Source organism: Epinephelus fuscoguttatus, linkage group LG15, assembly GCF_011397635.1.
Source record: "Epinephelus fuscoguttatus linkage group LG15, E.fuscoguttatus.final_Chr_v1".
Classification (NCBI taxonomy): Eukaryota; Metazoa; Chordata; class Actinopteri; order Perciformes; family Serranidae; genus Epinephelus; species Epinephelus fuscoguttatus.
This window is the reverse complement of record NC_064766.1, coordinates 18,640,295-18,654,436: the sequence shown is the minus strand read 5'-3', so window position 1 is coordinate 18,654,436 and position 14,142 is coordinate 18,640,295. Positions and strand designations below refer to the sequence as shown.

Here is a 14,142-nt window from a genome sequence, read left to right as displayed (position 1 = left end):
CTGTATCACCACTGAGCTAACTAACGTTACAGCTCAATTAATGTTTACATCTCTCAAGCACAAGCCTCTTGTTCATGAGTAGATGCACGCTTCCTTCTGTGCAGTGATACAGTTTGTGGGTGTACACTTGGCAACTCCCAACAAGATAATCTAGACTGGTGAATAGCACTATGAGTGGAAAAATATGTATTTCTGACATTGGGGTGAACTGTTCCTTTCATAAATAAAGAAAGATAGAATCAGGGTGCTGTCACACCTGCCCTGTTTGGTTCAGTTCAATTGAACTCAAGTTCGTTTGCCCCGGTAAGTTTGGGCAGGTGTGAACATAGCAATCGCACTCGGGTGCGCACCAAAGCAACCAGACTGAGACCTTTTTGAAAAGGTGGTCTTGGTCCAGTTACAAACAAACTCGGTTTGTGCGGTTCATTTCTGGTGAGAACGTGTTCCGACCTCGATCCAAACCAACTGCAGTCACATGACACATTGTTTGGGTTAAACATGAGCATGTTACAGTCCTGGAGGATTATTAATATGCTCCTCCTCCTGTACTGCCTTAATATGCACATTCAGCACATCCAATGCATCAAAACATTGTTTGCTAGTTGGAGCCGAGCCTCGTTCTCAAACTGTATGGTTTGACTAAAATGAACAATGACAGCAATATAGTCCACGATGACCAGCGCTAAAATCAACCCCTGTAGCTGTCCCTCCATTGTGACATTAAAGTGTCACATTTATCTTGTGTACTCTTCTCCAACATTTTGTTTACTTCCTGGATTTTTCCCACATGGAAATTCTGACCAATCAAGAGCAGCTTTCTCACATAAGACATTTTATCTGGTCCACTTGTAAATGCTGTCGTGAGAACACAAACCAACTCTAGGCAATTATGCAACTTTGTACATAATTAGTCCCTGATTCAGACCAAAGCATGCGAATCCAAGGTCTGAAAGCAGCCTCAGACTTTAAAAATATTAATAATATGAAGTTGTCCAACAACTGTGAGGAATAAAAACACAAAGCACAAGTTATGGATATTGATATAAAGCATTATAGAGGTAGAATAACCAACAATCACATTCAGCACAAAGATAAAAACAGAGAACTCAAGTAGATGTTACCTCAGTCAGTATAAGGTATAAATTATTGAAATGTATCCTGACAAATGTTTAACATTTATACACTGTGCCTCTGATCCAGATTTGGTGAAGGCTACATAGTGACCATGAAAATCAAGGCAGCTAAAGCAGGCTTGTCCCCGGATCTTGAGCCTGTCGTGAGCTTCATAGAGAGCAGCTTCCCTGGCTGCGTTCAGAGGGAGAAGCACTACAACACGCTGCAGTACGAGATCGCCTCCTCCTCCCTGGCCAGGATATTTCAGCTGGTGGTGGCAAATAAAGAAAGGCTCAGCATTGAAGACTACTCTGTTTCCCAGACAACACTGGACCAGGTACATATAGTCAAAGACAGTGAGAGTCTAAACCTCTCATGAATTTAACACATGGGGGGAATTTATTCTGAGGACATCAGTGAATCACATCACTTAGTAAAGTATTACTATATAAAAGGATTTTCAGAACTTAAAAGTAGAATCCAATCTTATATAATATGATTGGATTTTAATATTTATTCATGATTGAATAGTCAATTTAATTGCATAGAGCAATTTTATTGTCTGTTAAGCATTACCACAAACAGTCATGCCAACTTGGACTCCACCAGAATAAGACATCAAAACACACATTCCTGCTTCATTTACACATATAAACAAAACTTTGCAACATTTTTCAACAACTTTTTCAACATTTTCAACTCATACAGTTCAGGTACATATAAAAAAAATATAGAAATATACAATGATAAGTCATTACTTTTGAAACAGTTAAAAACCAAAGTAGATTTATGCTGACTGGGAAGGTGTGGGCTGAAGCCTTCGCTTATTGCACCTGCCCTTTTTACATGAATTCGTTTGTACTGTTCACTTCAGATTTATAAACTGGACATGAAAGGTAGAAACAAAACAAAATGCATTTACATTATTCATACTCAAAAGTCCCGAACAAAAATTCACGTGCAGACTAGTGCTAGTGCTTCATGCTTCAGTTTTATATTTGTTAATCATCTTATTTTGAAATAAATACCTATATATTTAATTGATTTAAAGTGCTGTATGTAACTGTAGAAAGACATTTAATTGCTGAGTCTCATTCTTTCATCATCAACAGCCAGGGGTCAGTATTGGGACCAAAATTGTTTCTATTATATATTAAAGACTTACGCAGAGTTACAAAAACATTAAAATTGTTATAGAAATAAAAACAATTTTATACTCCGGATAGGATTTACAGCTGCTTCTCACTGATATCACAGCAGAAATTGATAAACTGTAAAGACAGTTTGATGACAACAAACTGTCGTTAAAGTTGACAAAGACCAAAATGATGTTGCTTGGAAATCGAGAAACTGGTACGCGATTGTAAATTAAGATAGATAATGTTTATACGGAAAAAGTGTGGGGAAACAAATTTCTGGGAATGATACTGGATCACAAAATAAGCTGAAAACCTCAAATAAGTTACATTCAATCAAAGCTAGCGAGGAGCGTTGCTGTTATGGGAAAATTAAGACTCATACTGGAGCATAAATGACTACATATCATCTACTGCTCACTTATTGTACCACATCTTAATTACTGTGTGGAGGTCTGGGGTAACACCTATAAAAGCAATTTATATACATTACATATATAAACAAAAAGCCATTAGGATTGTACATAATGTTGGATATAGGGAGCACACCAACACGCTGTTTTTAAAGTCACATGCATTGAAATTCGGGGACTTGGTAAAATTTATAACAGCACAAATAATGTAGAAAGCAAGGGAGGGGGATATAATTTAAGAGGGAAATTGTGTTCGTGTGTGTTTCAGTGTGTGGGGTGGATTTATGGGATGGTTTAGATCAGGAGTTAAGGAGAAGCACAACTATAGAGTACTTTAAAAAGATGTACAGACACAGTATATTTAAGAGGCATGCAGACGAAGAGGGGTGATACTGATGGGTTGGTTTACTCATTTATCTGGGCTTGGTTGAGATGGGATTTGTATATTTAATATCTAAGACTGCTGTTTATTTACATTGAGCATAGTGTTAGTTCAGGCAGGACACAATGTCAAGCTCAGCTCACATCCCAGCTACATCAGCTGATCTCAAACAGCCAATCAACTGATGGAGCAGCTGATTTATGGAAGGGAGTCACCTGATAGATCACATGATTCCTTTTTATGCCACCAATAGGTAAATCTCAGTCAGGGTGCCCTATTTAAACTGCTCCAGCCTGCCTACTGTTGCTGCTTTCTCTGCAAGCTGCTTTGCAACCCGCCTCCACCCCAGCTCCTCCTTTTCATGCTGTGTCTTACTTATCAATGTCATTTCTGCTCTGTTCTGTCCTGGGGGTCCTGTTTTTTTTGCTGCTACTCTCCCTACCTTAGGCTTTCCATAGAAGGGGCGGGGAGGTTTGCCCTCTCTGCCTTAGGCTTTCCTCATTTGCACATGGAAGGGCAGAGAGGTTTGCTCTCTCCGCCTTAGGCTTTCCACGTAGGCGCATGGAAGAGGTTTTCTGTGTAGGCTCGAGGAAAGGCAGAGGGGCCCCAGAACAGAGCCATACCGCCAAATATAATATAGGAAAGAGGAATAAATTTTTCTTTGACTTAAGTGTTCCTGACTGAACTATATTAATGGTTTTAAATAAATTTGGGATAGTGAGGAAGATGAGGAGGATTTCCTTTACAAATGAGACATGAATACTGAGTAGGGTGTAGGATAATACAAGTATACACCTCTTCCTATTCTTTTTTGAGCATGGCTGTTGATGGAGGTTTTTTTGCTCAAAATGAAGTCATTCCTTCATCAAATACTGACGCTTTGGGTTGATGGTTTGGTCTGACATTCAACCCAAAGCGTCAGTATCTGATGACCTGGGAATGAGACTCACCCATGAACTGGCTTTCTACAGAGTTACATAGAGCGCATTTAAGTTTATTACACATTTGCATTTCTTTTTCAAAATTATTCCACCTATGAACTGTTTTGACTGTTAAATGTCTTCATTTTGCATTTGTTCTAGTCTTTGTTTTTGTAAGCATACAAATTCCTCTTATTTTGTGCTGTATACATTAATTGTGCAGTTTTAAATTCCACAAAGTCTATAATATAATAACATTAGATTCATTATTTATTATATGTTTCTTCTCTTTAACACAGCTGTTTAATTTCTGCCTATAAGCTCAACATTTTTAATATACTGCAGCTAAATCTAGAGATTTCTGACTTGCAATCCTGAGCAGATACTTGGTGGTACTTTAGTGCCTCGGGGCAGTTGAAAAAGTTTTTATTTTGTACTGAATCAGTTTTTCTGTGGCGCAGGTGTTTGTCAACTTTGCCAAGCAACAGACAGGAGAGGACGAGGAAGTTACGTTTCACAGACGAACAGCAGGTGGAAGAAAAGACATCAAGATCTCGCCAGCGCAGAGGAAGACATGAAAACTTGGCCTGTGAATGTACAGAAACAAAGATGTAAAGGTGTCCCTCTGCAGGGCGGTGATGTAACTTTCCACACTCTACAAGTCAAAAGCCACTTTTATTTCTTTACTAGCCAAATTGCTTTTTAGCGTAGAGACGAGCGTGGCCGGTTAACCTGCCAAAGTGAGTGGTAGAAGAGTTTATTTTTTTAGCAGATAACCTTCATGATATCATCAAAAACCAAGAATGTCTGACGCATTCTTCATCTAAAATGTGAGAAAAGAGAGACTGGCTTGTATACATTTGTACATAATCCACTTGTGATGAATACTTAAGCACCTTAGAAGCAGTATTTTTTTTAATGTTTACATTAACGCACACACCTCAATTTCATGTGACGTGTTGACAAATGTCATTTAATGTTGGCTGTTTATGTTTTCCAAAACATATTTACTATTGCTTCCTTTCTTTTCGGTCATACACTGTTTTCTTTGCTGTGTTTCATACATCGCCATGTTACGTCATTCTCCAGTGTCAGAACAAAATATTCCTCTTTAAGAAGTGAATGAGAGAAAAAAAAAGCAATACGATAAATATAGCTGTAGATAAAGAGGAAATATTTTGTGTCTGACCAAACAAGCTTTGAACATGCTTTATACTTTATGCTCTCGACAAGCTGATTTGTACTGCATCATCATCAGTCCCAAATAAAACAGTCCGAAGTTTCATAATGTTTTTGTGGAGTGCAGTTTTTCCTAAAATATATTTCTCAAACATTTCAGCCCTTCCTTGCTCTTTTCTGCCGGACAGTGCTGTGGGTTATTTAGTGAGCAGAAAAGTTAAAAGGCGTTTTACTCCTCTGACCTGCAATAACTCCTCTGACCTACACTGAAAAGCGAAGAAAGCTGCTGCTGGTCAGTGGGGTGGCTGAGAGATAGCTTTGTATCGAGGCCAAGGCAACACTGTGCTGAGTGGCTTGTCACAACCTGGATTTATCTGACACACGGCCCAATTACTGTTCCACTGCCGCAAGTGATGGTGTCATTGCCTCCGGCCGCCCACCAGCCTGAATTTCATTGGCTAGCTCAAAGAAACACAGGGATGATGGCACAGTGCAATTCAGGGCTGCTAATGAATCCTCTTGTGTGGATCTCATGCTCCTCTCCTGCCCGTATGGTCATCTGGATAAGGCTGATGAGCATGAATAGTGGCCCTGTGGGAGAGCGAATGAGTCACACTGGAACAGGCTGTGAGATGTGACTGTACTGTTTACTGCTGAACACTGAAAAGGGCTAACTTAGAGCACAAAGTGTTATCCATGGTATCAGAAGTGTTTTAAATGGGCACAGATATTGACACCATTGTGGCTGGATAAGATTAAAACACATGTCATTCCAAACATATTTGTAATTTTGCATGACACAATCTGAAAAAAACGGCAGGTAAGCAGATCCCTAATTATTTGAACGCAGCAAATCTTAAGGCAACTGGACTTACTTGATGTTTCTTAAAGAAATTTCAGTTCTCATCCAAAAGGCTTCTTTAGTTCAAAGTAAAAGTAGAGCTCAATGATTAAGTCAGAGCTCGATAACATCAGTTGCACAGCAGTATCAATCATCAGCTATTAGCCACCATACGCTACTGGTCAGACAAGACCAGGGGAAGGCAACCTGTTGTCATGATCCTGGGTAGTTTTCTGTTTGTGTCTCTTGTTTCCTGTCATTCATTCATGTTAAATCTGCTTCCTGGATTATTTTGTAGATTCTCTCTTCATGCGTCGTGTCTGGTTTTACTTCCTGTCTGCCTGTTTTCTGTCACACCTGTCTCGTTAGTCCTTCCCTGTTCCCAGAGTCCTCCCTTCACACCTGTTCTGTATTGTTTGCTCCACCCTAGTGTTCCCTTCCACACCCTTGTTGTTAGCCTTGTTGTTAGGTATACATACCTGTGTGACTCCCTTTGTTGCTTGTCAGTTCATCCCTGCATTCATCCTGTGCTCATCCCTGTGTTCTTGGTGTCATTCCCTGCTCCGTTTCCTACCTGGTGTTTTGTTTGGATTTTAGATTTGAGTTCATCGTATTATCCTGGTTGGTTTTCAGTTAGTTTTGGTTCTGCTTTCATTTGGACGTTTAGTTACCTGCCTGTACCGGATGTTTTCTATCAGCTGCACTAAAGCTGACTTTTTGTTAAAAATTCAACCTGCTGTTGGTCTGCATTTAGGTCCTCCTTGAGCTGATACATGACACCTGTGGCTCCTTCACCCCTCTGCAATGGCTCCCTGTGGCTTTGACAAATGAATTATATGGAAATTACCAACCTTTTTTTTTTCTTTTTAACATTTTAATTTTCATTTAAAAATATTCTTACATCCTCCAACTGTAAAAGTATGAAGCCTATATACTGAATAAAAAAAAGTTTTCACATTTCCATAACTAAAACCTCCATAATACATCTACAGCCTGGTACCTGTTCCTCGAAATTTCGCTCAACCTCAATAGCAGAAGCTGGTCTTGAGTCTCCTTGTTGGTTAGCTATGGATACCAAATCCAAAAATGTATATGTTTTGAAATAAAATAGAGAATTTGGAAGTGCGTAGACAGATTTTTTTGCTTTCACAGCCGGCTCTGCAAATTTAAAGTACTGAATAATCATAAATACTGCCACCTTGTGGTACAACATATTAACAAATGCTTATTTAGACTTTTAGTATAGGCTAATTCAGACTTAATGGGCTATGTTACCTTAATTATAAGGCTCATATGTTTAGCGGCTCCACACAGACTTTTTAAAATTACTTTTGGTCAAAAATGATTCTTTTCATAGTAAAAGTTGCTGACCCTTGGACTAGATCCTGCATGACCACTTACAAAGCTGCAAACTAGTGGCAAATCTCAGTGTGTGGATTGGATTGAACAAAGATCAATTTTGCAGCCCACATTTTTATTTGTGAGAAGTAGAATGTTTGTTTCCTCTTTCAAAATGTAGGGAAATACGCTTTGGTTTTCTTTGGTTTTCTTTCCAGGGCGTCACAGTGGTGCAGTGATTAGTCCTGTCACCTCACAGCACAGCATGAGGCTTCAAACTGTGGCCTCAGGCCCTTTAAACTCCGTGTGGAGTTTGCATGTTCTCCCTGTTTAGTGTGGGTTTTCTTCTGGTTCTTCCTCCTACAGCCCAAAGACATGCAGGTTAGCTTAATTAGTGCCTCTAAATTCCCTGTGGGTATCATTCTGAGGGTTAATGAATGGTTTTCTGTCTCTACGTGTCAACCCTGTGATGGTCTGGTGACCTGTCCAGGGTGCATCCCACCTCTCACCCCATGCTAGCTGGAATCAGCTCCAGCCCCTCCACAACCCCGTATGAGGATAAGTGTTTATGGAAAATGGATGCTTTCTTCTAGAGAGCGAATTAATACCACTCAATTAGCAATTAGCTTAGATGAGCTTAAAGGCTGCATGCAGCTCTTCTCTAACACCACACATTGTCATCTTTGTATTCAGTTTGTGTACTGATTAAACAAACAATACATAACATTTTAATTAGTCGGCTTTAAAGATGCTGATTGGTGGATTTTTCAAGCTGTTTCCCCCTCCTTCTCTTTGTTTTGTTGGGCTAAACTAACCACCTCAGCCACCTTTTCTTTTTTGCCCCCCTCACCCCTGTGCTGGTCCTGTGCCAGGTGGATCAGATTCAGCCCAATCAGGAGCACATTATTATGCTGATGAGGAATTATGTATCATATGTTTATATGAATATTTCCTTTCAAACTTTATACTGGTACTTGTTTTTGCCTGCTCACCCACCTCTGTACGTACTCTAATTAATGCACATTTGTGAGTATGTGTATGCTTGTAAGTTTGTGTGTGTGTGTCAGCATGTGTTTGCCTATTTTATGTATTACAACATTTGTGGAGATGTGTGTGGGTGTGTGTGTATGTACTGTATATGTTATGGTACTTATTTGCTTTCCCTGTTCTTGGTGCCATATTATACACAGTGGGCATGTGTGCATGTAACACTGATGACTAATTCTAGACTATTGTGGCTGACACTGACTCACTGCATCATCTTTAATATTTTTTCATAAAATATCTGTTGTATTACAGTGTGGATTTATGGCACCCGATCATCTGAAAAATTGCTGGTTCACTTTAGAATAATAATAAGGCTCAATCAACATGCACATTCTCTTTCTCTTGAAGTAGGTGGTGCTGGGAGCAGACCCCCAGACAAGTTCACTGCAAAAATCACACTTGCTCCCGCACATGCATTGAAGCTCTGTTTATTGGGTCATTGGATCAACGTTTTGGCCTACAGACCTTCATCAGGACCAACATTTTACAATTGTTGTGTGGCTTCCTTTTAACGCATCAGTACACTCATGTAATTAGTTGATTACAGGTTTTTGCAGTTATAGGAGGAAGTGACATCACTACACTGGAAAAACAGAGATGGGCTCAATACTAAATGCTAAATGATGACAACAATCTTCATTCTTTATAGAAAATAATTAAAAACTTCAATAAAGTTACAAATATTTAAGCAACAATTCAGTAAGTCAGATTGATTATAGGAACACTCTCTACAGACACACGCTCAAGTCCAATTCATCATTAAGACCAAAGTTAGTCCCAAAAGTCGGAGTTCTGTGATCCAGAAGGCTTCTCACCTAAGGAGTGTCTCCTTTAGATCACCCTTAAGTCTAGGCAGGACAACTTTTTCTATACCACAGTAGCTAAAGGCTATAATTGGATGATTAGCCTATTTAAAGTGGACTGCTACTGGGTTGTCTGGATTGTTATTGCGGATAGCTGAACAATGTTCTGCAAGAACCATGCCACAACAATATGTCGTTTAAAGGTTTAATGGAATACAGGAGTTACTGAATGTTGAGAATAGATGAATGGATGTGGGTGAGGTAGAGGGAAGATGCCATCTGTTAGGCTGGTCTGGGAGGATGTATTGAAGACCGGGCGGAGGGAGACTCAGTGTGGGGGTTCCATCTCAGGCATATATATCCACCCGAGCTGATCACTGGCCCCCCGACAGTGCCTAGAATGAGACATGAGAGAGGTATACATCGGATTGAATAGGAAGGAATAGGTGAAGGGATGAGGGGATGAAGGGAAGAGGGTAGAGATGAGGTAGGAGGATGATGGGATGAGGGGATGAAGGGATGAGGGAAGGGATGAGGTCGGAAGATGGAAGGATGAAGGGAAGGGAAAGGGAGGGTGGGTCGAGAAATCTTTAGACAAACAGGGTAGGATGGGTTGACCCGTCATAAGTTTGAATATGTGGCCAATTTTTGGGTCACTTGACCCAAAAATGTACCAGTGTTTCTTAATAGAATGTTTTATTTCACATGCTCTATCTGTAAAATTAAGAACACAGATTGCTGATGGTTTGTTTTTTGACTTGCTATTAGTCTGTGTTTGTGTTATCATTTTTTGTAGAGCTACGTCCAAACATTCATCTTCATTTGTTTAAAGCGTGATTGCATTATACTTGGTTGTCAAATGATTCTTTTGTATCACAGATTCTTTTTATTCTATGAAACTGGCTCACTGGAATAGAATCTTTCGTGTACTGTGGATGATCTCTATGTAGAAGATTATTCCTGTCTGTTGGTTTTCTAAACAGGTCTGTGATTAGTTTGTTATCTGCTTTTTTAATACATAGGTCTAGAAAATTGATTCACTCTTACTATTCAACCAGTCTGTGAACTCTAAGAGCTGTTCAGGTGACCCAGTCCACATGAAAAGAATATCATCAATGTATTGTTTCCAATACTTAATATATGGCAGATATGGGTTTATTGCATCATCCAAAACATACCTCATCTCAAATAGACCAACGTAGAGGTTTGCATAGTTTGGGGCCATGGTGGCTCCCATTGCAGTTCCTTTTATCTGTAGATAGAAATCTCTGTCAACACTGAAATAATTCTTAGGTAACACAATTTCAGCTGCCTCAAGTAGAAATCTATTAAGCTGTGTGTTTGTTTCTATGCCACCATTTAGAAAAACGGCCGAAACATTGACCCAATGACCCAATAAACAGAGCTTCAATGTGTGTCACTTTAGAATAATGTCCTAATTTAGCTTATTTTTTGTCCCATTTTACCTGAATGCCATATATCCTCACTCATAACCCTTCCAAGTAAAGTGTATTGTGAAAATCATAAACATAAACCACCACACACACTGAACTGAATTACTGCGACTGTATTAAGAACAAACACAGTAATTCACAGTAATTCAGTTCAGTGTGTGGTGGTTTGTTTATAATCATATCTGAGATGCTCCTGCAGCCGACCAGCACCTGGTCATTGATGCTGGCTGTGCAGAGGGAGTTCTGTTTACTTGTATTGTGAAATATTTTAAGTCAAACAGCTGTTCAATGCTACGTCCTACAACCATTTTGTTGTGATACTCTTATTAGTTTTAGCTGCAGAAGTCTTACCAAAGAAAGAAAATAATCATGCCACATGCCTTATCCTGCAAGTACCAGGGCCAGTGATCTTTTTGCATATTTGCTCTGCCCGTCCTACCAATCTCAGACCAGTCAACATGATTGTTTTATGAAGCAGATGTGGCTCAGGAAGTACAGCAAATTGTCCCCTAATCAGACAGTTGGCACTTTGATTCCAGGCTCCTCCAGTCCATGTGTTGAAGCATCCTTCAGAAAGATAGGTACTCGACCCCAAATTACTTCTGCTGGTTGTGTCATTGGTGTGTGAGTGCGCTGAAGCTGAGTTTCAGGTAGAACTTTGTGTGGTAGCTGTGTGTGAGTGTATGTGTGTGTGTGAATGGGTGAATGTGACATGTAGTGTTAAAGTGCTTTGAATGGTCGAAAGACTAGAAAGGAGCTATACAAGCACGGGTTATATGGAAAGGACATTTGTAGCAACAATGCAATAACATGTTTGACTGCTAGTATTTAAAGAGCCCAAGATAAAACCAGTGCAGTGATGTGGGCGCTGTGCCGCACTGTCATGGTGAAGATGGAGCTAAGCAGGAAGGCGAAGCTTTCGATTTGCTGGTCCATCTACGTCCCAACCCTCACCTATGGTCATGAGCTCTGGGTAGTGACTGAAAGAATGAGATTGCGGGTACAAGCAGCTGAAATGAGTTTGCTCAGTGGGGTGGCTGGGCTCAGCCTTAGAGATAGGGTAAGGAGTTCGGACATCTGGAGGGAGCTCGGAGTAGAGCCGCTGCTCCTTCACATCGAAAGGGGTCAGTTGAGGTGGTTTGGGCATCTGATCAGGATGCCTCCTGGGGCAGACCCAGAACAAGCTGGAGGGATTACATATCTCATCTGGCCTGGGAACACCTTGAGGTCCCTCAGGATGAGCTGGAAAGTGTTGCTGGGGAGAGGGACGTCTGGGGTGCTTTGCTCGGTCTGCTGTCCCTGCGACCCAGCCCCAGAAAAGCGGATGAAAATGGATGGATGGAAGATAAAACTTCCCATTTCCCCCCCAGATGTTGTCTGCTATTTTCCAGCACTAATGATACAGAGTCTTTGGTAGGATAATGGATAGGCTACTTTAAACTGGGAGACAGATCGCCCACTGCATGATGGAAATGTTCTCCCTGTGCACCAACTGACTGACAGGACAAGGTTGATACAACAGCTGATGCTCTCATTAAACCCTGTTTCCATTTTCAGTGTGGTAAAAAGCCATTCTGCTGGAACTGATGTAAAATCATTACTGACTTCAGTCTCTTTGGCTTTTATTGTTTTAATATGACACCTCATTTGACACAACATCACAGGAATGTGAACTTAATGAAGTTTAATAAAATGGCAACTTGAAGGTGTTAAGGAAGCTTAAACACACGAGCAGCACAACAGCTACAAAAGGAAAGTGAAGTGAGTGTGACCTTTGTATTATACATGCAAATATAAGGATAGTAATTAATTTACAGCTGCAGCTTAAATTATTGAGGAAAACTGCCTAATGTTAACTCACATAATTTTAATGAACCAAGAGGTTCAGTCTCTGTAATATAGACTTTTTTTAATCCGAAATATGAGGTATGAACATATGCTGTAAAGGATTTATAATCCTTTTTCGCTGGCATGTTATAAATCAGGTAGGCTACTGAAATGCTGTTTTTAGATGAAGGATTTCATGGTCAGGCTCAGCTGGTAAAGTGCACAGTGGGTGATCGATGTAGCAGCAAATCCCCAGTGAGACTCTGAGAAGAAAGAATATGAAAGGCTTTTCTGTTATTACTGTGATCACATCAAAACTCTCAGTCCACATGTTGCTTTCATAATCTAATTGACAGCGCAGAATTCTCCTGTCGCGCAGATGCCATATGGTCTGATTTTTCAGACTGTGAGGCAGGGGGAGGCACCTCAGGGGGCGCGGGCGAGGCGAAGCATGGGACAAGCTTCGATGATGGAGCGCGAAGAAACAGCTCATCCCACAAAAGTGACTTCTGAGGACTTGACAGGACCAGTGATTACCAGCTTCATTAACACTGCAGCCTCAGCTCAACCTCAGAATCACTCTCTATAGTACCTGTGTACATACCAATCACAAAGCAAGGTGCTTTGCTGTTGATCAATACACATTAAGATAACTATTTAATCAACTGCGTTTATTGCAAAATCCATCCGACACAGCAGTGATTAAAACGGTCTTTAACTTTAAATTTCTGTCTCCCTGCCTTGATTTATTACGTAGCTTCAAATTAAAATGTTTTAAACACTTTCATGTAAAACACATTGAATTTCCCCTCTGTGTTAAATGCGGGATATAAACAAAGCAGACATGACATAATACAGTATTGATTTCTGCTTACTGTTAGCTATTAAGCTAAATACCTCATGGAGAACTCACCCACATGAATATCTGTACCAGTTTTAAATCACATTAAACAACATCTAGAGATGACCTCAAACAACCCTTGATACAGGGGCGTAAACACAGACAGTGCAGGCAGTGCAGCTGCACTGAGGTGGGGGCCCATAGAGAAAGTGGGCCCTTCAACAATGTGTTGGGTGGAGCCTATCCCAGCTGACATTGGGCGAAAGGCAGGGTACACCCTGGACAGGTCCCCAGACTATCACAGGACTGACACATAGAGACAGACAACCATTCACACTCACATTCACACCTACAGGCAATTTAGAGTCACCAGTTAACCTGCATGTCTTTGGACTGTGGGAGGAAGCTGGAGTACCCAGAGAGAACCCATGATACAGATATGCAATGATGATTGCTGGGTTATATTTATGTTGATGTTATCTAGTCTCTGATCATGGGACCCGTCGTAACTACCTGGCGCCACTGCCTTAATATGATGTCAACCTGTATCAACAGTTGTATGATGTTGTTTTATCATGAGCATGTGGACAGTGTCTAACCAAACAGACCTGGCACTTTGAGTAAGCTTCCCTTGGCCTCACCCTAAAAAAAAAAAATATTATTATGTTTTATATTTACTGTATTTATTACACAAAAGAATAAGAGCTAATGAGAAATGGCTGGGAAATGGAGGCCTTTCGTCTCTCGCCTTTCCATTTTCGGTTACTCTAATGTTCACTGAACATTTGAAGGATCAGCTGCAGTGCCAGGACTTACCAGCCAAATGTTAGCATTAGATCTTTGGGTAA

The 14,142-nt window shown here is 40.4% G+C and overlaps 1 protein-coding gene across 1 annotated transcript in view; it reads left to right on the top strand.

The window, feature by feature from the left end:
* LOC125902445 (retinal-specific phospholipid-transporting ATPase ABCA4-like) overlaps positions 1-5,234 on the top strand; it is a 58,995-nt gene extending 53,761 nt beyond the window's left edge. The window contains exons 49-50 of the mRNA XM_049598779.1: positions 1,201-1,450; positions 4,426-5,234. Coding sequence (XP_049454736.1) covers positions 1,201-1,450; positions 4,426-4,542 — 367 coding nt within the window. The 3' untranslated portion in view covers positions 4,543-5,234. The remainder of the gene's footprint in view (positions 1-1,200; positions 1,451-4,425) is intronic.
* The last annotated feature ends 8,908 nt before the right edge of the window (positions 5,235-14,142 follow it).